Source organism: Portunus trituberculatus, chromosome 42 (genome assembly GCF_017591435.1).
Source record: "Portunus trituberculatus isolate SZX2019 chromosome 42, ASM1759143v1, whole genome shotgun sequence".
NCBI lineage: Eukaryota > Metazoa > Arthropoda > Malacostraca > Decapoda > Portunidae > Portunus > Portunus trituberculatus.
In genome coordinates this window covers 26,639,134-26,663,868 of record NC_059296.1, presented here as the reverse complement: position 1 = coordinate 26,663,868, position 24,735 = coordinate 26,639,134, and the positions used below count along the sequence as shown (strand labels likewise).

Sequence of the window (24,735 nt, the reverse complement as noted above, 5' to 3'; positions counted from 1 at the left end):
ATCATCCACCAAGACACCTAGAAGCTTGGTGCTGCGGACCACCTGGAGGGAGTGAGGGCCCACAGATAGCTGGGGAGGGGACTGCTGCTGTGGAGGTACAAATGTGCATCACCACGGTCTTGGTGTGGTTGATGGTCATTTTGTTGTCCTCCGTCCACGTCTGTAGTTGGTTTAGAGTGGACTGAAGTGCTGAGAAGTCTGGGTTGGTGTTGTTGACGGGTACGCCCACGGTGCAGTCGTCCACATACTTCCAGCGGTGGGGGTGTGGACGAGAGCATCGTTGATAAGGATGAGGAAGCACAGAGGACCCATCTTGGTCCCCTGAGGGACCCCACATGTGAGCTGTTGGAAAGAGGAGACAGAGCCCTGATAACGAACGGCCTGACGCCTTCCCGTGAGGAAGTCTGCCAGCCACGCTATCAGGTAGGAGAGAGACCCAGAGTGATGGCTTTATTTATCACAACAGTGTGATCAACAAGATCAAAGGCCTTTCTGAAGTCCACAAAAGCAATAGCTAGAGAAGTGTTGCGTTTGTCCAGGTGGCTGTGGACGAATTCCAGGAAGCTGACAAGGTAGTGAGATGTGGAGGTGGATTTAATATTGCCAAATTGTTGTGTGTCAATAGAGTTACAAATTTTGTTATAGGCCCAGTCGAACACAAAATCTTCACAGATAAGGCTGGGTATAGGGGTGATGGCGACTGGTCTTAGATCATTCAGTGACTGTGGATTAGAAATTTTGGGGAGGGGTGACGTAAGATGTCTTCCAGTCATCGGGGCAGGAATGTTGAGAAAGGGAGGCATTGATGATAGAGCAAAGGGGTGTGGCAAGTTCTGGGGCAAATTCTCTGTAAATTTTGATGGGGAGGTCAGTGGGAGTGGTGGATCTGTTTAGTTTAAATTTAAGAAGCTTCCTGTAAACATCAACCTCCTGGACAGGGGTGGAGGGAGGAGGCAGGGAGGTAGGCTGGGAGAGTAGTAGAGTGAAGGGGAGGGAGTGTCTGACAGATCGCAGCGAAGTGACCGTTAATCTCTTCGGCCGCGTTGTCAGGTGAAAGGTGTGAAACACAGGGAAGAGAAGAGGCTTGTTTTGTAAACCACACAAAGACTTAATCTTGTCGTACCACTGTCTGTTGTTAGTAAGCTTGAGATGGTGAATTTTGTCTGGGTAGTAGCTTGCCTTGGCTTTTTAATTTCCTGATAACTCTGTTCCTTAAACTCCTGTACTGGTCAGGGCTAGAGTGGAAAGCCCTGTCACGCTGACGAAGGAGTCGTTTGATGCAGGGCGTCATCCAAGGGGCATCAGATGGGTCCACTGTGATGTCCTTGGTGGGAAGTAGTGGTGGAAGGCTTCCGTTGTGGTGGTGAAGTAGTTCCGCCATTTTGTGTGGACGTCTTCCTCCTCCAGTACCTCGGTCCACGGGTGATGTGTCAGCCACTGCCCAAATTCCCTCATGGCGGAGTCAGGCATGGGCCTGTGGGATCTGGTGACAGTTGACCTGGGAACCGAGGTGGTGGGGTGGGTGTCCACAGGATGGAGAGGTGGGTGCTGCGTCCCATGGGGGGGAGTGGCTTGGGAGGCGAGTACTGCTGGCTCAGGTCTGTCATGATAAGGTCGAGGGTGGACTGGTGGTGGGTGGGAAGTCCACGACCTGGGTGAGGTGTAGCTGGTGCAGGATTTCACTGATATCCAAGCGGTTGAAGTCACCACAGATTACCAGCTTGGCAGCAGGAAATCTCACCCGTAGAGCATCAGCAGTCTCGATGATGTGATCAGTGAGCAACCGTGCAGTGGCGGCCCGTGGAGGGTGGTAGACAACACACACAATGATGGAGGCTGTGTTGCGGGGTGGCAGGGGGTAACCCTCACCCACAGGGCCTCCAATCCGGCGGGGACGTCGACGTGTAGGTGTGAGGGGCTGAGGTCAGAGCGGCAAAACAGGGCCACTCCTCCCCCCCTGCGTTGATTCCTGAGGTGGTGGAACAGCTGGAAATCTTGAATCATACACACCTCAGGAGTTATCTGCCACGCCTCCGTGATCGCCACAATGTCTGCACAGTTAGATCTCACTGACACTATCAACTCGTCCATCTTGTTCGCCAGTGATGTCACGTTGGAAAGGAGGAGAGAGGGAAGACTATACCACACGCGCGGAACTTCGAAGTGTTTGTATTCCTTCTCCTCAACCTTCCGCCCCTTCCTTACGGTAGATGTGATCACTTTAATGGGACGCACCACACTCCTTCCTCCTTCCGATCCACGATTCCGAAATAACTGTAAGTTTTTCAGGCGTTGAATGACCTCTGATGGAGGGTACCCAGCCTCACGTCTACGGCGCATAAGGGCACCGCGTCCGTAGCTTAGCACTGTAGCACTCATTTCACTGTTTGTCCAGACGTGCACTCACTTATAATATCCAAAATTGTTTATATTATAACACCAGGGTGAGCACTAATTAACCTATTGATAACTTATACAAAGGGAGAGGGGGGGAGGCCAACAGGCTGGCCGTGGCTGCCCGAGAGCGCCAAGGTCACATGTCCGACCCAAGTGAGGTCAAGTGTGTGTGTGTCTGTGTGTGTCTCTGTGTGTGTTTGCCAGTGAAGACTGTCAGTGAAGCCTTCAGATCGTCGCCTTCTGAAACATATACATATTTAGGAAGAAAAAAAGAAGAAAGGCAGAACTATAGTGGGTCTACTCACTCCCTACTTCCACCCACATTAGATACTTACATGCACACCGTGACTCCCATCGGTGGGATCTGTCTCAGCGGGTGCCCCATCTGTCTACCGTCACTCTTCTCTCTCTTCCCACGCCATTCTTCTACTTGTATGTTCTTTATCACTAACTAACCCCTAACACTCATCCTCACATATGTATACTCGTACTTCTTGTGCTCAAACACCCAATGCTCCAGTCTCACCCACTCTCACATCACACATGCCTTGTCCTCCCACCCCCACCCCAACTCCCACCATTCGCCCATATGTATACTCTTCGTCTGCTATTCACTTCTAGTTTTGAATAGCAGGTAACCACAGCTTTCATTAAAAAGATCATATTATTATTTTTTTCTGAACTCTTCTAATGTTGACTTTTCACTCAGTCATCTTTGACATTCTTTCTTTCTTTTCTCTCCCATACACCTGTTCATATCTTTTACACACTGCCGCGCTCCCATCTCATCATAAGGACATAAGAAAGTAAGAGAAGCTGCAAGATGTCACCAGATATGTAGCACTCCCTTTCCCAGACATTCCTTGTTCTCATGTCCACATTTCCACTTTAAAGGATCTTTCACTTACCATCTATGTATGTTACTATTTACTCCCTTCTATCATCTGAAGTTTTACTCCTTATCTCAACGCTGCCTTAGCTACCCTCTTCCGGAATGCGTTCCAGGTAGTTGGCCTGATTTCTGAGGCCTGTAATACCGGTTCTTTATTCACTTATCTACACTTATATTGTTTGGGTGGTAAGTGGCCTTCACGTTTGCTTTATGATTACATTTTAGCGGTTGATTTTTCCATGTTCTGTCTGTCTTTCATGATCAAAGTTTGACGTGGATGCAATGACTACCTCTAATAGGCTGTTCCAGATGTTTACTACTTTCTTGCGGAATCAATATTTTTTAACATTAAATTTCATCATTGTTTGAAGACCTTGTATCTTTTTATAAATAAATTCTTACAATTTCATCATCATATATTCCATTTATTATTTTATAAATTTATATCATATTACACGGACTCTCCTGTATGCAGGGGTTGGTAAGCTCAGCCTTCTTAATTGATCTTCATGTGTTAAGTCACGGAATGTTGCGATAGGTCTGGTTGGCCTTTCCTGTATATTTTCATTAGTTTCTGTCTTTGACTTTATATGGGCCCCTTACCCGATTAGTATATTGGGGAAGGTGGGATAAGACGGACCACTTAACAAAGTATTAAATCTAGAAACCACATTTATATGATTTTTGTGGGTTTGTGGGTTTGTGGTGATGATTTGGGATGTTATCTTCGAAGTTCACACCCGAGTCACGGTTTTTTAAGGAAACCAATGAAACACGAGATTTTACAAAATGATAATTTTTGATGGGCCAAAAACAAAATGATGGGGTAAGACGGACCCCCCCGAATCCATCTTACCCCGCAAACTGAACATGAAGAAACAAATCCTTATTAGCGTAAAGCACAAACAAAAACATAAAAAATTTAAAAATCTTCCTCGTCATCATATCCCTCCACATTGCTCATGAGCAAAATTTAGTGGTACAAATTAAACGAACAAAAAAAAAAACTCATCATCATCTATTCCTGCACAACTTAATGACAAATCACACGCAAAAACCTTTTCCTCAACATCGTCACCATCTATGCCTGCACATTGCTCATGAGCCCACCTTTTGCAATTAGTACAACAAACTCAGCCTTCCCCTCTCACAGAATTACCAAATGTGTCACTGCAGTACAAGCACGTAGTTGAGTCTCCATCTTCACTGTCACTATCACTGTGGGGAGCCCAAGATGGTCCAGCTCTCTCTTGATTTCGTTTATCTGTTTTGTCATCTTTTTGTTAGGGTGTTTGTTTGATGCTGTCAGTGCTAATTTCCTTTTCTTCTTGTCTTCTCTCTCTTGTCGCTTTTGTGCTAGAGCAAGGTATTTTCTTTTTCTTTTGAATTGCTGTCTCTAACTCTGCCTTGTATGGGGATGTTCTCAAAACTAGAGCTCGCTTTTGGGCCAGGCTCTCTTCTTTCTTTTAGAGTTTGTGTAGTAATACGGTGAGGGTAAGATGGAAGCCCATGGGGTTCATCTTACCGCATTAGTAAATATTCATATGTCGAAACTTTTATTAAAATATCTATGTTTACTATGCCAATTTAAGGCATCTATATATCATGTATACACTCATGGGCATGTATAACATAAGTACTACACCATTATAATAATTATTTCAATATAAAACAGTGTCTTATCTTGTGCATATAACATCAGCATTGTATATAATGACAAATTTTTCCCTCTGAAGCGCAAGGGAAACTTAGCATGCCTACTGACAGTGATGACGTCATTGTTGGGCGACGCGACGTGAAGGACATCTAGGAGTCAAATTTCGATATTCGCCCTTTATACTTGGATTTAGAAGGGTGGGGTTCCATATTACCCCAAGGGTCCGTCTTACCCCACCTTCATTTGAACATTGCCTCAATCCATGGCGCTAAAAGCTCTTCGGATTAATCCAGTCAGTTTGTTGGCTTTGTTTACTCTCTGTGCCAGGTGTTCTTCAGATGTCAGTGCTCTCATCAGAGCTTCCTCCTTCACGGTCTCTTTCATCTGTATTCCAGAATCTATTACACATTGTCTTTTGCCAAGTTCAATTTTTACAGTTCTCATAAAACTACATTTTTAAAGGTGAAACTTCAGCAATCACTTGTCAGACCACATCTAAGCATCGTTCAAATCACTTTGCTATTTGTCACTATCACTATATGTTTATCTTGTGTGTGTGTGTGTGTGTGTGTGTGTGTGTGTGTGTCATCAACATAGAAATGTATTTCTCCATGATCTATTAAGTTTAGCAGAACTGCTATGTAGATGACAAACATTGAGGCCCCAAGGACTGACCCATGTATAGAATGCCACTTGTAACCGCTTTCCTGGAAGATGCTTCACCGTTCGCTATTGAGTTGAATGAGTTCAATCCCTTGATACACGCAAGTCTGTCTCCTCTGTTATAACTTTTCGGCTTTTCTATCAGTCTTTTTCGTGGAATTGTATCGAAAGCCTTGAAATCACAGTATACCATGTCAATAGCTTTTTCCTCATCTTTGTTCATATATCATATATCAAGTACTAATTTACCAGCTGAAACAAGTTGATCTTTCAAATATGAAACCAAGTTTAATTGAATATTCTTCTCAGTGTGTGTGATTATTCTTTCCCTTGGAAATGATTCCATGATCTTATGCAGGAGACTGGCAAGGCTCACTGTTCTGTAATTGCTTTTGTTTTTCCCTTTTTGTAGATAGCAGTAATATTTTCCCTCTTCAGTCCTTCGGAACTTTTCTTCCTTCAAGGATATATTGATTGATTGGTCGTCAATAGCTCTAGGATGGCTTCCATAGTCTCCTTGATAACTTATAAGTGAAGTCCATCTCGTGATTTACACCTGATTTACTTTTCAGGATGGCTCATTGTATCTCCTGTTAGGTTAATTTTGCCTTATTTGTGATAACAAACAGTTAGGTGGCTCCATTATAAAAGCAAGTGCCAAAAGTTGTTCTGCATTGAAAGAATGAATCAGTAGAAAGAAAACCTGACATATTTCTCGGCGCGGTGACCCTCGACGCCTGACGCCGAAACCGAAGCCGCCAGCGTGTTGTTTACCTGCCTCGCCACTCGCCCTCCTCCCTGGCCCTGCTGACACGTAATTCTACTTTTTGGACACATCTCCGTATACACTCGCTTCAAGGTGAGTATCCTTGTTGAATCCGTGTGTTGAATGAATGTTGGAATGTCAGCAGGTGTGGAGACATTGCCCACCTTTGTTGTGGAGGCTGTGTGTTGAGGAGGTGGGCGATGACTGCCACTCTTCACCTCACCACCACGCAACACTCCACCATTGTGATGAGATCCAACAAGCTGTCAAGGCCTCCCTTGGCCATTTAAAAAACAGAGAAATTCTGTGCATCTCACTCGTAATTGTCATAACAATTTTTAACCAGTACGTAAATTGTGACTTGTGAGCCACAGCTCAGGCGGAGTAGCTTGCCAGTGTGAGCCACAACCCAAGCTGTAGCAACTTTGGTAATTTCTCTTTAAAAAAAATTGCCCGCAATCTTTCATTTTATAATAGTAATTTTTTTTTTTTTTTTATGCAGATAATTGTACACAATGAGTATGACCTGAACCCTTGTGTGCAATTGACGCGTTAAAATGAGGGGCACTACCATTGTATAGACATCCCGTCATCTAGACACCTACTTCTCACTCTCACTTTCAGCTGCGCGGGTTGGGAGGTCACCAGATGTACACTGTTACCAGTATAGCAAAAGAATTCTCTCTCTGATATACTTTTAGGACATGTGGTGTGCGTATATGATAGAATCTCTCTCTCTCTCTCTCTCTCTCTCTCTCTCTCTCTCTCTCTCTCTCTCTCTCTCTCTCTCTCTTTTGCTATTCCTTTATTGTTCTCTGCTGTAAACCCACCCCCAGAGAGAGAGAGAAATAAGGAGGACCAGGGTAGAGACACCCAGGGCAGTGATAGGGGAATGCAAGACAGGAATAGGAGGAGAGGAAAGGACTCTAAGGAGTCAGCATGGATGGGGTTAGGTCACCATTTTTGGTGGAATATCCAAGATGTCAAACGCCTATGGCTCAAGACAGGGAGTAAAGTTAGGAGGATGTGGCTGTTCAGAGACAGCCTTATGCAAGGAATAGATAAGGAGATATACCCTCTGTCCAAAGGTGGTTATAAGGTGGTAGACAGAAGTAGACCAGACACTAATTAATATCTGGGTCATTCATAAGGCTCTAAAAAATTCCCTCCACCAGATAGAGCCTGAAGACCTAGTGGTGATAGAGGAAGGAGGAAATGAGCTGAAAGACAGGAGGCTGGGAGATAATTAGGGTGATGGAGGAAATTATTAGAATGGTGGAGTACAAGATAGACAGGAGGTCTTTGGTGTGTATCCCCATGAGGTGGGACAAGGAGGGTAATGTCTTTGGCTGGGAGAGGAGATGGGTAAATAGAAAAATGGAAGAATAGGAATGTGATGGGATGCAGTTGTGGGAGAGGATGGACTGGAGGCAAGTGTGGACATGGGATGGTGTTCACATGTCTAATATAGGATAGGTGTGGGTAGCCTTGGAACATAGTGGAATGGCCTCAGTGATGGGAGGAAGGTAAGGAAGAACAGGATAGGCAGATAGGAGAGAAAAAGACAGAGTGGGGGTATTACTATGAGGAAAAAGGAAGACAGAAATAGAAGTGATCAGGCTAGCATGAGAAAGGGAACATGCAAGAAGAGAGTGTGTGAAAATGAAAGGAAGAGTACTTACTCACCCTGTGACAAGATGTATGAAGACTGGATGTGTAAATGTGAGAGGATGGGGTACAGGGAAATTCATCTAAGGAGCTCGATGAGTGGCATTTTGACTTAGTCGGAATGATCAAGACACACCTGATGGATGACATGCAAGTGGAGGGTAGTGAGTATGTGATGACCGAAAAGGGACAGAAAGTTCAGGACAGAGTTGGAGGAGGAGTAGCTTTCATGTACAGAAAGGAAAGGAATTTTAGAGTAGAAAAACTAAATGTAGGAAGCTGTGCCATGAGTGAGGATATTTTAGCAGTGAAGATAGAGTGCACAAAAGAGCATAGGAAGTGTGAAAGATTGGTGGTGATTGTGGTGTACAAGACAGTAGAGGGTGAGAGAGAACAGCAGAAATTATAGTATTCTGAGGGAGATTATGAGAGAATATGCTGGAGAGAAGGTTATGGTTATTGTCATAGGATATATGAATACACTTATAGGTATACTAGGCGAGCAAATGAATAGGAATGGTGAGATGCTTGATGCCTTTGTAGATGAGACGGATGTGGAGAATCGGAATGAGACCCTGGCTGAAGGAAGAGTGACTTGGTGTGCTAGGAACCAGGAGTCTGCGATTGATTATATGTTAGTGAATAGGAGAATGCGTGAGATTGTGGACCTCATATGGATTGATGAGGACGGAATGATTGACATTGTCTTGGACCATAACATGGTGGTGCTGGAGTGTAGGTTGAATTATGAATGGCAAGGGCAGGTGTGAGAGAAGCGTGATTCAGTCCCTCAGAGAGAAAGGTGTGGAAGGTGGTAAAGAATGGTATAGATTCCTGAGGGATAAGGGGATGCCTGACTATGAGAATGTAGAGAGCCTTAAGGTGAATGGGGCAGTGGTGACAAATAAGGATGAAATGAGAAAGGTGATAAAAGAGTTCTGAGAAGAGATTGGAGGTGTAGGTGAGGTACTTGATGCAAGAGAAGTGTGTGTGACATTAGAGAGGAATGATGCAGATGAACTGAATAAAAGATTCATCAGAGAGGAAGTGGAGAAATGTGTGTAAAGGCAAAAGAATGGTAAGGCAGCAGACCAGATAGGATACCATATGAGAAGTACAAAAATGGAGAAGTTGTGATTGATAGGTTAACTGAGCTTTTTAACCAGATATGGAAGGAAGAGAGAGTGCCAAGAGTGTGGAATGAATGTAGGGTGACTGTTGTATAAGGGAGGATACAAGAGTAAGAATGAATTGAAAAACTACAGGCCAATTGCATTATTAAATACAGTAGGTAAAGTGTTTAGTGCAGTGTTGAATGAGAGATTGTGTAAATAGATTAATTAAACAAACTAGAGTGCTGGGTGAAGAACAAAATGGTTTCTGTGTGGATAGGAGAGCTGAAGACAACATGTTTGTGGTGAATGAATTAATTGAGAGGAAAAGAAAGGATGGTAGTAAATTATACTTGGGTTTTCTGGACATAGAGACAGTGTATGACAGGGTGAATAAAAGAATGTAGGCAGAGTCATAGAAAAGATTGGACTGAGTTGAAAGATAGTTAGTATAGTGCAAAGTATGTATGTTTTCACAAGGGCGAGATACAGACTAGGGAATATAGAAACAGACTGGGTAAAGAGTGAGAGGGGAGTTAGGCAGGGTTGTATTTTGTCACCAACCCTCTTCAGTTTATATACAGAGGAAATGGCTGCCAGAATGAGAAGGATGAATGCAGGAGTAAGGATGGGGAATGATAGGATATGTGTGTTCTTGTATGCTGATGATGTGGTAGTCATGAGTGAATTGGCAGAGGAGCTCCAGGGTCTGTTGGATGTTGTAGAGAGGTATGGAAGAGACTTTGGAGTGAGATTCAGTAGTGAGAATAGCATGGTAATGGTTGTGAATAGGTCTGATGATGAAAGAAACTTAATGTGGAGACTGGGAGAGAATAAGGTGCAACAGACTGATGAATACAAATACAGGCAACCCCCATTTAACGAAGGCTCACACAACGAAATTTCGCTACAACAAGGTTTCGTTTTACTACCATCTGCTCGTTTAACGAACACCAAACTCGCTTTAACGAAGTTTTATCCAGGTAATTTTTTCCAAATTTGAAAGCCCCACTGCATCATGCAAGCTGGCAGGCTTTTGAATACACCAGGAGCTATTGGTACTAAGGCCTGCCTCAGGAGAAATCCTGAGACACCTGTAGAACAACAACACAGGTGCTGCCGATACAAAGGCCTGGCTCAGAAGAAATTCTGCATCACCTGTAGCATCAAGATCAAGATCAAGATCACGCGCACCACTCACTCCCCAGTCAAAACATAACAGCGTCACTAGCAGCTCATCTTCCCTAGTTCAACTTACCACCAAAACGCCCTGCAATGTGGCCTAACGTTCCTAAGAAGACCAAGAAGTGTCTTACTCTCGAAGTGAAGCTGGGTATTATTCACAGACAAGAGAGAGGCCAGAAAACTAATAGCATTGCTCGCCACCATCTTGACTCCATCTACTGTCTACTATTTTCAAGTCAGCAGACTCTATTAAGAAGGCTGGTGAGACCGCATCTTCCTTGCAAGCTAAAAGAACCACCTGAACTCGTGACTCTCCAATGGATAAAATGGAAAGCCTTGTGGAAATGTGGTACAGAAGTTTTGTATGTGATACAATGATGTGCCCTTTGTTTACATTCCACAGGCTGCCGGTTAGTGTCTTTCCCGTTTCACTCTCCCTCCCTTCATAAAGTTAAGATCATCAACATTATAAAGTTACGTACATACATACATTAGTGTACATTATAATGACTTAAATTAAACTGCCTAAATGTTTAACTTCATAATTTTTACTTTCATTAAACCTTTTACTGTACTATGATGCACTCTCGCTTTGCTTACTGTAAATGTTAGTTCAAATCAGGGATTAAACTTGTTATAACTGGTTCGCTTAACGAAGTTTCGCTTAACGAATTGTTTTTTAGGAACATAACCCCTTCGTTAAGCGGGGGTTGCCTGTATCTGGGAATGTGGATGAATCCGAATGGTTGTGTGAAAGCGAAGAATGAAAAGATGAGCTTGGTGAGCCAGTGGGTAGGTCGACTAGGAAGTGCAGCAAGGATGAGAGCCAGAAGAATAATGTTCTGCAAGAAGTTTGGAAGAGCATGGCTGTTCTGAGCTTTTTAATGTAGGATAGAGGGCCAGCCGAGGGCAAGAAAATGTTAAAAAAAAAAAAAGGCCCACTTGACTGCTGGTTTTCTAGAATAGTGGTTCTCAAACTTTTTTGGCTGCGACCCCCTACAAATTACTCCGACAGAGTGGCGACCCACTCCCCCAACAACAACGAATTTGTCAATCCCTATGAGGCATTTCGATATCTCCGTGTATCTGCTTGCCTTTCTATGTATGTATGTGTATGTATGCATGTATGTATGTATGTATATGTATGTACTTACACACGTATGTTTCTCTCTCCTTCTCTCTCTCTCTCTCTCTCTCTCTCTCTCTCTCTCTCTCTCTCTCTCTCTCTCTCTCTCTCTCTCTCTCTCTCTCTCTCTCTCTCTCTCTCTCTCTCTCTCTCTCTCTCTCTCTGTCTTTAAAGGCTGAACAACTTACCATTACTAATGGGAAGGATGTGTTGCTTCTCTCGTGTGACCCCTATAAATTATTTCGCGGCCCCCCTGGGGGTCGGGACCCCCATTTTGAGAACCCCTGCTCTAGAAGATAAGTAAATGGTTATCCAAAATTAGGGAGCAAATGTCTTGATACCTCTTTCTTAAAAGAAGTCAAGTCGTATGAAGACAGAAATACAGAAGCAGGCTGGGAGTTCCAGAGTTTAACAGAGAAAGGTATGAATGATTGAGAGTACTGGTTTACTCTTGCATTAGAGATTTGGACAGCATAGGGATGAGAGGGAAAATCATATATGGTATGGATGTGATGGCATGAAATGAAAATGAACTAGAGAAGTTAGAAGTAGGACAGAATAGTCACTAGAATGGCTTGAAATGCACTAGGGTATGCAGCGATAGAGGCATTAAAGGGAGACATGGGATGGACTTCCTTTAAAGAGAGACATATAAAGGCAACATTGAGGTTCAAAACTAGGTTAGAGCAAATGAATGATGCAAGAATAGCTAGGAAGGTGTTTCCCTGGAATGTTAAGAATAGCAGGTGGGGAAAGAAGCATCTTAGGATAGTAGTGAAGAGTGGTCTAGAAACTAGTTAGGCATTTCAGCAAGTTGAGGGAAGGCATGTTAAGAGTGACTGGAGCATAATGGTTAGAAATGGAGAGGGCCTAGAATGGGATGTGAGAAGGTGGAAGAGAGAGATAGACGAAAGGGTGAAGTGTATGGGACTGAGTGAATGGAGGAGTAAGATGGAACAGAAGAGTACTTTGGAGTGGTATAGAGAGGAAGAGGCCCCGATGTATGAAAAGTGTTATGATGGCAGCCTGGATGGTGATCTTCTCTTCTGAGCGAGGGCACAGTGTATGGATGTGAATGCAAGGAGCTACAGGTGGTCAGAGTCCCACAGCAAGGTGTGCCAGATGTGTGACATGGGAGAGGACAAGACAGTGAAACATGTAGTGCTGGAGTATGCCAGAGACAGGAATGAAATTATGCAAGTGGTGCTGAGGGAATTGGAGAGTGCCAAGATAGAGGAGACAGGAAGGGAATGGATGGTGTTGTTGCTGGGAATGTGTGGAGAGATGAATGACAGGATGATTGAGGCTGTGAAGGAATTCCTGGAGATAATGTCAAGAGTGTTAGAAGCAGGGATTAATTGTATATGAATAAATAAAAAAAAGATGCCTGGTCAATTTCTCTCTCTCTCTCTCTCTCTCTCTCTCTCTCTCTCTCTCTCTCTCTCTCTCTCTCTCTCTCTCTCTCTCTCTCTCTCAATATTTTCTTTACAATTCAAAGGGTGAGATTGGGATGAGAGTTCTTTTGCTATATTGGTTAACAGTGTACATCTGGCTGAGATCTGGCAACCACTGGAAACCCCCAACCACACCAGCTGAGAGGTAAGTGACAGGATGTCTATACTATGGTAGTGCCAAAATGAGTTGATGCAAGGACAACACACAACATTTTCAGATGAACTGTTCCACTTGTTAACAATTCTTTCATCAAAGAAGTTTTCTCTTTTATGTATCCTGAAATGAGTCTTCTTGCTTCAAACATGTGTCCTTGTGTAACAGTGTTTCCAAGGTTGGGTGTAAGCTGGAACTCTTGATGAAAGTTACATTTTTATACCCATGTAAAAGTTTGTAAGTCTCCAGCATGTCCCCATGACACTTCTTGCTTCCAGTGTAGTAAGACCCAGAGTTTGTAGTCTTTGCTAGTTTGGAAGGTCTCTCAAAGCTAGAAAGAGTTTAGTGGCTGTTCTTTGAACATTTTCCAATGTGTCAGTGTCTTTCCAAAGATACAGTGATCAAACCTGAATACAGTATTCCATGTGGGGATAAACTAGTAGTGTGTTAAATAGTGCCAGAAACTTGTCAGAATCCATAAAAGTGTAGGAATTTCTGATTCTGGCCAGCATGAAGTTTACTGTTGCTGCAGCCTTAGCTACTGTGGTGACATAAATACTAAGATCTTTCTCCACTATTGTTGTTCTGATGGTTTCCTCAGTCATGTGATACATGCAGGTTTCCCCAGTGCTTCACTTTACATTTTTCATTGTTGAATTGCAGCAGCCACTTCTGACTCCAGGAGTAGTATAGGGTGAATGTGTTGATTGGAGATCTAGCAAGATGGGGAACAACACCCTGTGGATCAGTACAGAAATAGTGCTTTTGCTGTAAATGTTAGAAATATCACCACACTGACAGAACACAATAGTAAAACTAAATTGTACTGACACACAGGTGTTGATCCCCATCTTGCCAGACCTCCAATCAAAACATTCACCCTATACTACTCACAGCTCTTTAATCATAGTATTATCAACAAACTTTATTTGTTGTTATCTTATATTGTTTACATCATTAAATCAATGTTAACTGTCATTTAGGTTTCCTTTATTGTAAAATCTTGAAACTTTATTTTTGCCTACCCTTCTTATGGCTATTCCTTTCAAGAGAGGAAGTTGGGACATTTTTTTTTTTTTTTTCCCTCTCCATTAGAGGTCTAATACTAAAGTATCAATTGTAACGGCATCTCCACTGCTCTCTGATTTTTACTTTTGGGACATTTCTTTGACAAATCAGTGTTGAAGGAATGTGCAGAAAAATTACTGCCTTTTAAAAAAACATGTTCAATGTATTATCAGCATGAACATTAGTGAGATTTTCATTCTACATAATAGCAAATTTTATTAACATCTAATTCTGTACATTACTAGCTAAGGTCAGTGGTTTTTTACATTGATAGGCTTAGATTTTTAACAAGATATTATAATTCCAGCAGAATAGCAATGAATAAACCAGTTCGAGTGTGGTCTCAAGACAGGAAGAGGAGATATGGAGTGGTCGCAAGCAATTTTGATGAAGCAGTACAGAAGGGAGCAGTAAAGCTTGGATTGCCAGACCCAACTACTGTCACATTGGTGCTGGAAGAAGATGGAACTGCTGTGGATGAAGACTACTGGGAAACTATTCCTCCTGATACAAAGCTTATTCTTTTGTCTGGTGATGAAGTATGGAAGCCTTCACCTCTATCAGTACCAAGTAACCTTTTACTAGTTTCTGATGAGCCTGATTCTGCCACAGATGATGTTCAAAAAGCCCGTAATCTCATAAATGCTATTCAAGATAATCCAGCTTCTGTGGCTCTCTTGAGCTTGTCTGATCTAGAAATTATCAAAGATGCTAATTTTAGTTCATCAGACTCATCCATGAAGTTACAGGAATTATGTATTGAGTTCTATGTTAAGAAGAAGAAGGAAGCTGAAGCAATGGAATTTGTTGACTTGCTAAAAGAACACCTAAAAGGGAATGAGAAGTAATTGCAGTAAACAATGTTATGTGAGTGAAACAATTCATGTAATGAAAGAAGTCACTTATTTTTTACATTTATGACAATGATGGTGAGGTTGTAACTCATTACTTGATTGCCATCAAAGTTTCATGCTACAAGATGCTTATGGATGGAAAAATTAAATAAAACATTTGAATACTTTTTTTTAGAACACTTAAAATTATAAAGTATCAATTAATGATATATTTAAGTCATTTCATCAGTATAGCCTCTCCAACATATTTAGAAAGACAATAGGGAAAAGTTGTGGTTATGTATGGAATTTTTAAACAGTAAGGATATGTAAATATGACACTTCTTATCTTCTATCCATCACTGGAACATTTTGTACAATATAACTATATAAAGAAAAATTGACAGATTTGTGGTGCTGTTGCTGTGACAGACTTGCAGCACAGAAATTTAATATTGTTTGATGCTCAGTTGGTTGTGGTAAGCTACTAATAGGCAACTGACTTATATTTGAAAGACAAATGTCTTTTATATTAACTTTCAAAAAGCACAGTGCCATGAAAAGTCATGAATTTGGAAGAAGTAAAAGAAATTGTAGAAAATTTAATCACATTTAATCCATATGATAGATATACTGATAGGAGAGTTTCATTAGTGTTTCAATATTCAATTCAGCAGATTCTATCCATCTGTCTCAAGTTATCATACTTTCCTTTAAAGTAACGAACATTTCATTTTGCTCAAATGAATAGCTAAGTAAGAAAATAAAATGTGACTTTACATAGTCCTTGTATAGCATCCTTGCTATGCTTCATAACGTATGAAACTACTAAAGGGTGCACTATAACAAGGCCATTACTTTGTGATAATAAAGATATTGGCATATTAAAACATTAGCCATATGCAAGTGAAATTTAAAGCTTTCAGAATCAAAACTGCGAGATAGAAATCTTGCATTATAATTACGCTTAATATGTGTGAGTGAATTTTTCATATATGTATATAATCATCATATTACTTTTTTATACATATTTATATCATTTTGTGTGTGTGTGTGTGTGTGTGTGTGTGTGTGTGTGTGTGTGTGTGCACAAATGTGCGTGTGTGCACTTTTTTTTTTTTTTTTTTTTTTGTGTGTGTGTGTGTGTGTGTGTGTGTGTGTGGGTGGGATAGATGTGTGGGTGTGTTTTTGACATTACTGTGCATGAAACATGTCAGCACAAAAAGAAATTATTTATAATACATGTATAGTTTGACCCATGTCTCAACAACACCTAAGCATCCCATGGTGTTTGATCTTCAGAAATTATACCACAATTAATGTTTATTATTTCTTATTTATGTGTTAATGTAGTAAGACAGACTCCCAGGAGTAATGCACTGCCACCACTTAGATAAGCTTGAGAAGTTAGGCATGCAGAACACAAAATGAATCATGTGATCTTGAAGTAAGCTATTATACATACAGTAGAATGTGTCACTTTGGTGTTCGGTAGTATTTAGTCAACTTTTACCAAATACATAGCTACCTGTCTTAGTAGACTTAGTGGATGTATATAGTATATATATATATATATATATATATATATATATATATATATATATATATATATATATATATATATATATATACTATAGAAGTATGTGCAGTAACCCCCCATGAATCCGACTAATTGGAGGAAAGCCAATCAGAGTTATTGAAAAATCCGAGTTACCCAAGTTTTTTTTCACATTTTGCACGCCTGTTACCAATAATAATTAATATGGTCTGTGTAATGTATTACCTAAATAGGTATAGGTTGAACCTCCCAAATCCAGCAGATGCCTGCAGCTTGCCAGATTGCAGAAAATTCCAGACTACAGGTAGTCCTTAAGTAAATGCCCTAAAACACCCTGCATAGTCTTAATCATCTTGTATTACAATTGTAACATTGTTTTAATATGATATATGTTACCTGTACAAGTAAATATACATGCAAAACGACACAGAAAAACACATGCAAGGTCGCATCATAGCGGCATTCTGGCAAACTTATGTTATTCTGGGAAATTTAAATAATTCCTACAAATTAAAAAGCATACATACACACACATGTGTGCAGGTGTGCAGCACAGCATGGACATACACACGCGACTGGTACATATGTAGGTCTCACACACACACACACACACACACACACACACACACACATGCATTGAAAATATGTCTCTTATAGGAGTGAAAGCTGAGATAGACACTGCCTCATTCTAGCTGTCAGTGTGTGTAAACTCTGCTCTTGGCGCTGGTAGTGCTGTGGCTCATGAGCTGTTTTGTGTGTCTAACAGCTCAGACAACTCCTCAAGTGACATGGATGATGTAAGAACTATCAGGAGTATTTTAGCCTGTATATCAGCCTAGAGGCTTAACATTACTCAGTCAAAGGGCAAAAAATGTCTACCAGTGCTATCAGGATAGAAAGTTAAACAAAATGAATAGGTAAATAGATAAATTCCTGAAAGTGTCTGACAAATCTGACATTCAGCTTATTCAGGTTCAACTTAACCGGGGTTTACTGTGTATATATATATATATATATATATATATATATATATATATATATATATATATATATATATATATATATATATATATATATATATATAAGAATGCATTCCATATAGTATTGTGAGTGTGCCAAAGTTGTGCCAATGCTTTATCATGAATAATGTTTTTTACAACATGCAGGTTTTTTTTTATATGCATCAACCAATGCCTTGTGTTGTAGTATTTTGTGCAAAACCATGTTCATTGTAATCAATTGAGGATCAAAAAAAGAAATTGTGACATACTTTGACATGAAATTTAAAACAAACAACAATGTCACAATGTCAAGACTAATAGAAAAGGAACTTGGTTGTTTTACTTGTACAAAGCATTAATGATGCTATTTGACTGATGAATTTTTGGCCAGTGGTATAAAGAGTTGCACTTGAGAATGATCCCTTGCTGCTGTTCACTGCCGTAGAGTAGCTGCTATTGTGGCATAGATCCAAGCTAAGATAGTTTGTTATATGTGGTAATTCCATGTCTTTTTTATTTTTTTTATACTATCCCAATGCAAAATGTTAATAGTTAATAGAACTTGTAGTTGATTAAATAATTTCTAAACATTTCTTCTTGTGAAGCTTTGGATTTGTATTAATTTTCCCATTGGCAGAAGCTCAAGTAGTTAGATGTATAGCTATCAGCCATTAGGAAATGAGGTGAATTTTGTATTTTTATAATGTTACACAAAATTCTTTTGAAATAGTTGTCATGATAAATGATAATGTCTTACTTGACAATTTATCTTTGATGCCATGTGATATTACTTTGTTGTTATTGTTTCCTAGCATGAATAAAGTGAATGGTCAATTAGCATTAGTCACATCAAGCAGAGAGATGCACTGGTATCTCTTGTCTTGCAGTGTCAGTGTATTAAAATTAAAGGAATAGCTAATACATATTATAGTGATAAGGACTTGTTTTGAAAAAGTTTTTGATATGTACTTAGAACTTTATAATGAAAAATCATTGATTTAAAATCATGGATACATAACTTGAGACAATTCATCTCTTGGCTATTACATGTATAGGAACTTGGAACAAATATTTTCCTGCCTTTGAAGTCAAGAAAAATATTAAAATTTTAAATTGATTACATATATATATATATATATATATATATATATATATATATATATATATATATATATATATATATATATATATATATATATATATATATATATATATATAATTATCTTGTAATTGGCCTTTGTATCTACATTGTGAGCAAAACTACTTATGAAGCAACTTTAAAAGATTCTTTTGAATTTGTTTTATAGATTATGAAATTTCTTATTGAAATCATGAACTACACAAGCACAGTGAACAAGCTCACTCTTTCACAATATTCCTTCCAAACTTGGAACACATTTTACACCCATATTTTTCATTGAATTTAAAAGAAAATGCTATGGTATGGTTAATGAATGATGTGGCCGAGATTGACATTGTAAATACATAAATGTTCTTGTTATGTGAACCTTTAAATATTTGTTATTGTCAGATTATGTTTATCTTTCATTATTTGTATCTACATCTTTACTATCTGTTTTGTGGAGAAACATTGATTTTATAGCCCCAGTATGAATATGAAGATAAGTGTTACCAACCTTTTTTCATCTGTATTAGAAAAACAATAATAGAACTTAAGATCTTGGAGGTGTCATATGTTGCTTCACTTCATCTCTCTCATACCTCTTTATGCAGCTACATTTCTTTGGCATGTATGGCACATACATTTCACCTTGTACTCATATGCAGTGAACTGGACAAGATGGCAAAGCTTAATCTAATTCACCTTGAACTTTTTATTTTGTGTTGAATTGTATTAAGTTCACTATTACAATGCAAATATTTTCAGAGTTTTTGCCTCTTAACTTTTACTTTCCTATTGACATCATAGTTGTACTTTATTTGTGGCCAGTATAGCTCACTCCTGAATACCACGCTGATTAATCCTGAGTGATGTGTATTTGAACAATTAATCTCTCCCTCTGATCAGAGATGAACAGCTTGATACCTAAGAGTTCTCCATTTTGGAACTTGGTTGTTTAAAAAGCTCAGTTGTAATATTCTTCCTCAGTTCACACAAGAGTTGTAGTCTTTGTGATGATATATGAAGTGGATTTTTGCAAAAATTGGGTTTACAGGCAAGTGGGTGATGCAAAGACCAGCATCAAACCAGTGATAACTAAACATGCTGTCTTTATTCTTTCTCATATATATATATATATATATATATATATATATATATATATATATATATATATATATATATATATATATATATATATATATATATATATATATATATATATCACACACACACACACACACACACACACAGTACAGTACTAGACAAAAATTTGCAACCATGTCGATAGCTTACAAACACAGTATATTTTATACATAATTTCATTATACAGTGGTACCTCATGATAACGGACACTTTGGGCGTGACAGAGTGTCCATAACTGTGAATTGTCCATTACTTAGAGCAATATATATATATATATATATATATATATATATATATATATATATATATATATATATATATATATATATATATGTGTGTGTGTGTGTGTGTATGTATATATATATATATATATATATATATATATATATATATATATATATATATATATATATATATATATATATATATATATATATATATATATATATATATATATATATATATATATATATATATATATATATATATATATATATATATATATATATATATATATATATATATATATATATATATATATATATATATATATATATATATATATATATATACATACACATACATACATATACATACAGTAAGCCCCCGAATTTAGCGAAATCCAGCTTAGCGAAACCCTTATTTAGGGACTGTTTTGAAAAAGGCCAAGCCCTCAAGTTTAGCGATTTTCTCTCATATTTAGCAAATGTACCGCGCTACACTGTCATCATCATCCTGGCCATGTCCAGGTTCTGCAGATTGTGGCAAGGCAGTCAAGGGTCTTCCAAGGCAGAGACGAAGACTGGCAATCTTTCCATGTTTCCCACGCCGATTTCCACTATAACGGGGCCCCATATAGCAGCACTGACTTGTTACGCTACACAGCTGTTGTGTAGCTCTGGCACGCTGCGCACATCCTCCTCTCTCATGACTGTCTTCTCGGATCTTGTCTGTCTTCCTCCCCATCCTCCTCTCCTCCATTCCATCATGCTATCAACATCCAGTCTCTCAAGTAAATAACCTTTTCTTTTTTATTCATTTTATTATCATTTTGATTGCATTTAGGTAAGTCAAACAATTTAGGCTTTCTATAATTATTTTGTTCATATCATGTATACATTCAAGGTCTATTTTGAATGGGTTTTATGGACAAAAGTGTGATTTTTTTTTTTTTTTTGTCTGGAACGGATTAATGGTATTTCAATACATTCATATGGGAAAAATTGATATATATATATATATATATATATATATATATATATATATATATATATATATATATATATAGATAGATAGATAGATAGATAGATAGATAGATAGATAGATAGATAGAGGTAAACAGATAATTTTAAACCACCATAAAGCTCAAATTCCAAACCATAAGACCTAAGATATTGTAGTATTTTAAATTAATCTCCTGTTTGTTATTAGATTATTGAAATGTTAGTGCAAAAGTCCCCATAAAGCCACAGTTTTACATTGTTTCAGTGAGCTTTTTTGATACTTTTTCTTTTTGCTCACTCAACATTTCTGTGCTGGAGTGAAAAAAAATATTTGCAGTTACAGAGACACAAAAGAGGGTGTTGCTATACAGCTAGTGGTATTACTCAGTTTAGAGTGACATCAATGCATATAAAAGCATGTCATAGGTTTGGATGAGTAACTTGATCCAGAAGATTACTCCCTGACAATAATAAGCCTTTTCATAGGGTGCCTAAAAAATAGCTGGTTGCTTTTTACATAAATATGGCCATAGACAGAGGTTGCTGTTAGTGTGGACACTTGAAAACTGTTAAGTGCTATGGAATGCATTATGGGAGTAGCTTACAAACACAGCATATTTTATATATAATTTCATTACACTGGCACCTCATGATATCAGACACATTGGGAGTGACAGGGTGTCCATTAATGAGAGCAGTTGGCCTACAAGATCCTTAAACACTTTCCCCATACCCTTTCTTGTCATTTATTCTTTTAATAATGCAAAAAAATATTTCAACATTAAACCACTTTATTCTGCTCCTTTTTTTTTTTTTTTTTTTTTTTTTTTTTTTAGGGCCCATATCACCGCCCAAGCTCATCTTGAGTGTAACCACCTAGAACCTGGGTATCATGGTGATATGTAGGTAACTTTAAACCACTCGACAAATGACAAAGTGTTTTAAGGCTGTACTTGGTGGGATTTGAACCTACGCGTGGATGTCTGCCCGATCCCACGCTCACCACCTTAAAAGTATAGCATACCATGTGGTTTAATAGCCAATTCCCATTTGGTTCAGTGGCAGCCCTAACAAGCATTTAATGACTGCCTGCAGGACCTTACTGAGGTGACAAAGGAGGGGAGGAAGACAAACAATTGTCGGTCATAGTAGACTACCTTCACACTATTGCCACCCCTCCATAGATCATGGGTTTGTTTTCTTTCTCTAATGCTGTTTCACCTCCTTACCCTGTCTATGTCTTTCTTTCTCTCCCTCTGTTTCTACATAAATTGATGTGTTTATTAGATTATTTCGGAAATCTTTCTAACTTTTGTTCCACATCACCGTTGTGTTCTCTATAGAAGAATCTTCCTCCATCCTAAACATGGCATCTAAGCAGGGAAGTGTATCCTTGCAGTGCCAATATGCACCTTACATAATGCAGTCTCATTATAGACTGTTGTCCTCGCCATATGGCCACCCTCACAGCCAATCTAAGGCTTTAATCTGCAACGTGAGCAAGTACTTCTTGGAAGAAGTGCTGTAAAGAGATAGAGAGAGAGTGCATGGGTAGAGGTTTGGAGGTGTGGCTGTGTTGTTATCACTTTTATGTTTCTCCATCACGCTAAGGACTTAATTGCTCATTATAACATTTAAGAGAAGAAAACTTACCTCTCTTTGTGTTAAAAGAAGAAAGAAATGAAATTCTAGACCTCCAAAGACCAGTAAATGAAGACAAAAAATTAAGTGATTGGAGAGTTTTTGTTTTGTCGTCTGCATTTGCATCAACCCAAGCTAGCTAGCTCTCTCTCTCTCTCTCTCTCTCTCTCTCTCTCTCTCTCTCTCTCTCTCTCTCTCTCTCTCTCTCTCTCTCTCTCTCTCTCTCTCTCTCATACTAAATAAGGAGAATTATAGAGTGGCGAGAAATGAGTATGTGAAGGTAAGGAGGGAGGAAGAAAGAAAATTTGAAAAAGATATTGTAGACAAGAGTAAGGAACATCCAAAATTGTTTTACAGGTTCATAAATGGTAAACTTAAAAAGAGAGAGTCCATTGAAAGATTAAAAGGAGAGCAAGGGATAGTAGATGACCCTAAGAATATCGCAGAATTGCTAAATAATAGGTTTCAACAAGTATTTACTAAAGAAACAATGTTTGTAAAGCCTCAGAATGTAGAAGGAAATGTGCACATGGATGACATTAAGATACCTAAAAGGAGTTATATAAAATGTTGGAGGAACTTAAAGATGATAAAGCGATGGGACCAGATGAAGTTTCAGGAAAATTATTGAAGGAATGTAGAGAAGAATTGATTGATCCATTATATGATATTATAAGGTGCTCATTAGAAACAGGGGAAGTACCAGTAGAGTGGAAAAGAGCTGAAGTGGTGCCCATTTATAAGGGAGGCAGTAAGGAAGAGCCTCTTAACTATAGACCTGTGTCTTTAACAAGTGTGGTCGGTAAGATTTGTGAGAGGGTGATAAAGAAATATTGGATACGGTTCCTGGAGGATCATAAGTTATTATCGGATCATCAATTTGGCTTTAGGAAAGGGAGGTCATGTGTAACAAATCTACTGAGCTTTTATTCAAGAGTGGTTGACAAAATACAAGAGAGAGAGGATGGATGGACTGTGTATATTTGGATTTAAAAAAAGCTTTTGACAAGGTACCTCACATGAGACTGCTATGGAAATTAGAGATTTATGGAGGACTGAAGGAAAAGTGTTAAAGTGGATGGAAAACTACTTGAGATGGAGGAGATGAGAACGGTAATAAGGGATGCAAAGTCGGACTGGTTGGTGGTGGAGAGTTCAGTGCTGGCACCAATACTTTTCCTTGTCTATATTAATGATATGCCAGAGGGAGTAAACAGTTATATTAATTTGTTTGCGGATGATGCGAAGTTGTGTAGGTGTGTGAAGAGTGAAGAAGATTGTGAAATTTTACAGGCAGATCTGGATAAGATTTGGGAGTGGAGCAAGAGGTGGGAGATGGAATTTAATCTGAGCAAAAGTCATGTGATGGAGATGGGAAGAGTGGAAGACGGCCAAGAGGGTCATATAAGATGGGTGAAGAAGTAGTGTTGAAAAAGGTGGAAAAGGAAAAGGATTTGGGAGTGATAATACAAGACCATGGGCAGTTTGAGGCTCATATTGATAAGATGTTTGGAGAAACATGTAATTTGATTAGAAATATTGGATTAGCCTTCATTATATGGATAAAGATATGATGAAGAAATTAATTAGTACGGTAATTAGACCAAGATTGGAATATGCTGGAGTGGTTTGGTCCCCTTATAAAAAGAAGCATATAAGGAAGTTGGAGAGATTGCAGAGAATGGCAACAAAAATGGTTCCGGAATTGGCAGAAATGACCTATGAGGAGAGATTAAAAGAAATGAATTTGCTTACCTTGGAACAAAGAAGAGAAAGAGGGGATTTAATACAGGTTTATAAACTGTTGAACGGTTTGGATGAAGTGGATAATGAGCAGATGATGTTGAGAGAGGAAAATTTAAATAGAACTACGAGATCGCATAGTAAAAAGATAGCCAAGGGAATATGCTTGAAAGATGTGAAGAAATATAGTTTCCCACAGAGATGTGTGGAGGTGTGGAATAGTTTGAGTGAGGAGGTGGTGTCAGCAAGGAGTGTGCATAGTTTTAAAAGAAAGTTGGATGTGTGTAGATATGGAGATGGGACCACACGAGTATGATACCCAGGCCCT

General features: G+C 39.0%; 1 protein-coding gene across 3 annotated transcripts; it reads left to right on the top strand.

Moving 5' to 3' along the window:
- The first annotated feature begins 6,262 nt into the window (after window positions 1–6,262).
- LOC123517503 lies at window positions 6,263–15,758 on the top strand. Of its 3 annotated transcripts, none has more exons than XM_045277635.1 (2): window positions 6,263–6,468; window positions 14,453–15,758. In XM_045277635.1, exon 2 carries the CDS (start codon window positions 14,460–14,462, stop codon window positions 14,988–14,990), a length of 531 nt encoding a protein of 176 aa, XP_045133570.1. In that variant the 5' UTR covers window positions 6,263–6,468; window positions 14,453–14,459; the 3' UTR covers window positions 14,991–15,758. The 3 variants fall into 3 exon arrangements, with proteins under 3 accessions (XP_045133570.1, XP_045133568.1, XP_045133567.1); XM_045277633.1 differs by having other exon boundaries at window positions 6,267–6,468; window positions 14,450–15,758; XM_045277632.1 differs by lacking the exon at window positions 6,263–6,468 and adding an exon at window positions 12,942–13,065 and having other exon boundaries at window positions 14,450–15,758.
- The last annotated feature ends 8,977 nt before the right edge of the window (window positions 15,759–24,735 follow it).

Excerpts from the sequence above, each read along its gene's own strand:
- LOC123517503 (XM_045277632.1), top strand. The coding sequence starts at position 12,977 with ATGAGAGTTCTTTTGCTATATTGGTTAACAGTGTACATCTGGCTGAGA. Across the intron at positions 13,066-14,449 it reads CCAACCACACCAGCTGAGAG|CAGAATAGCAATGAATAAAC; the intron begins GTAAGTGACAGG and ends TTATAATTCCAG.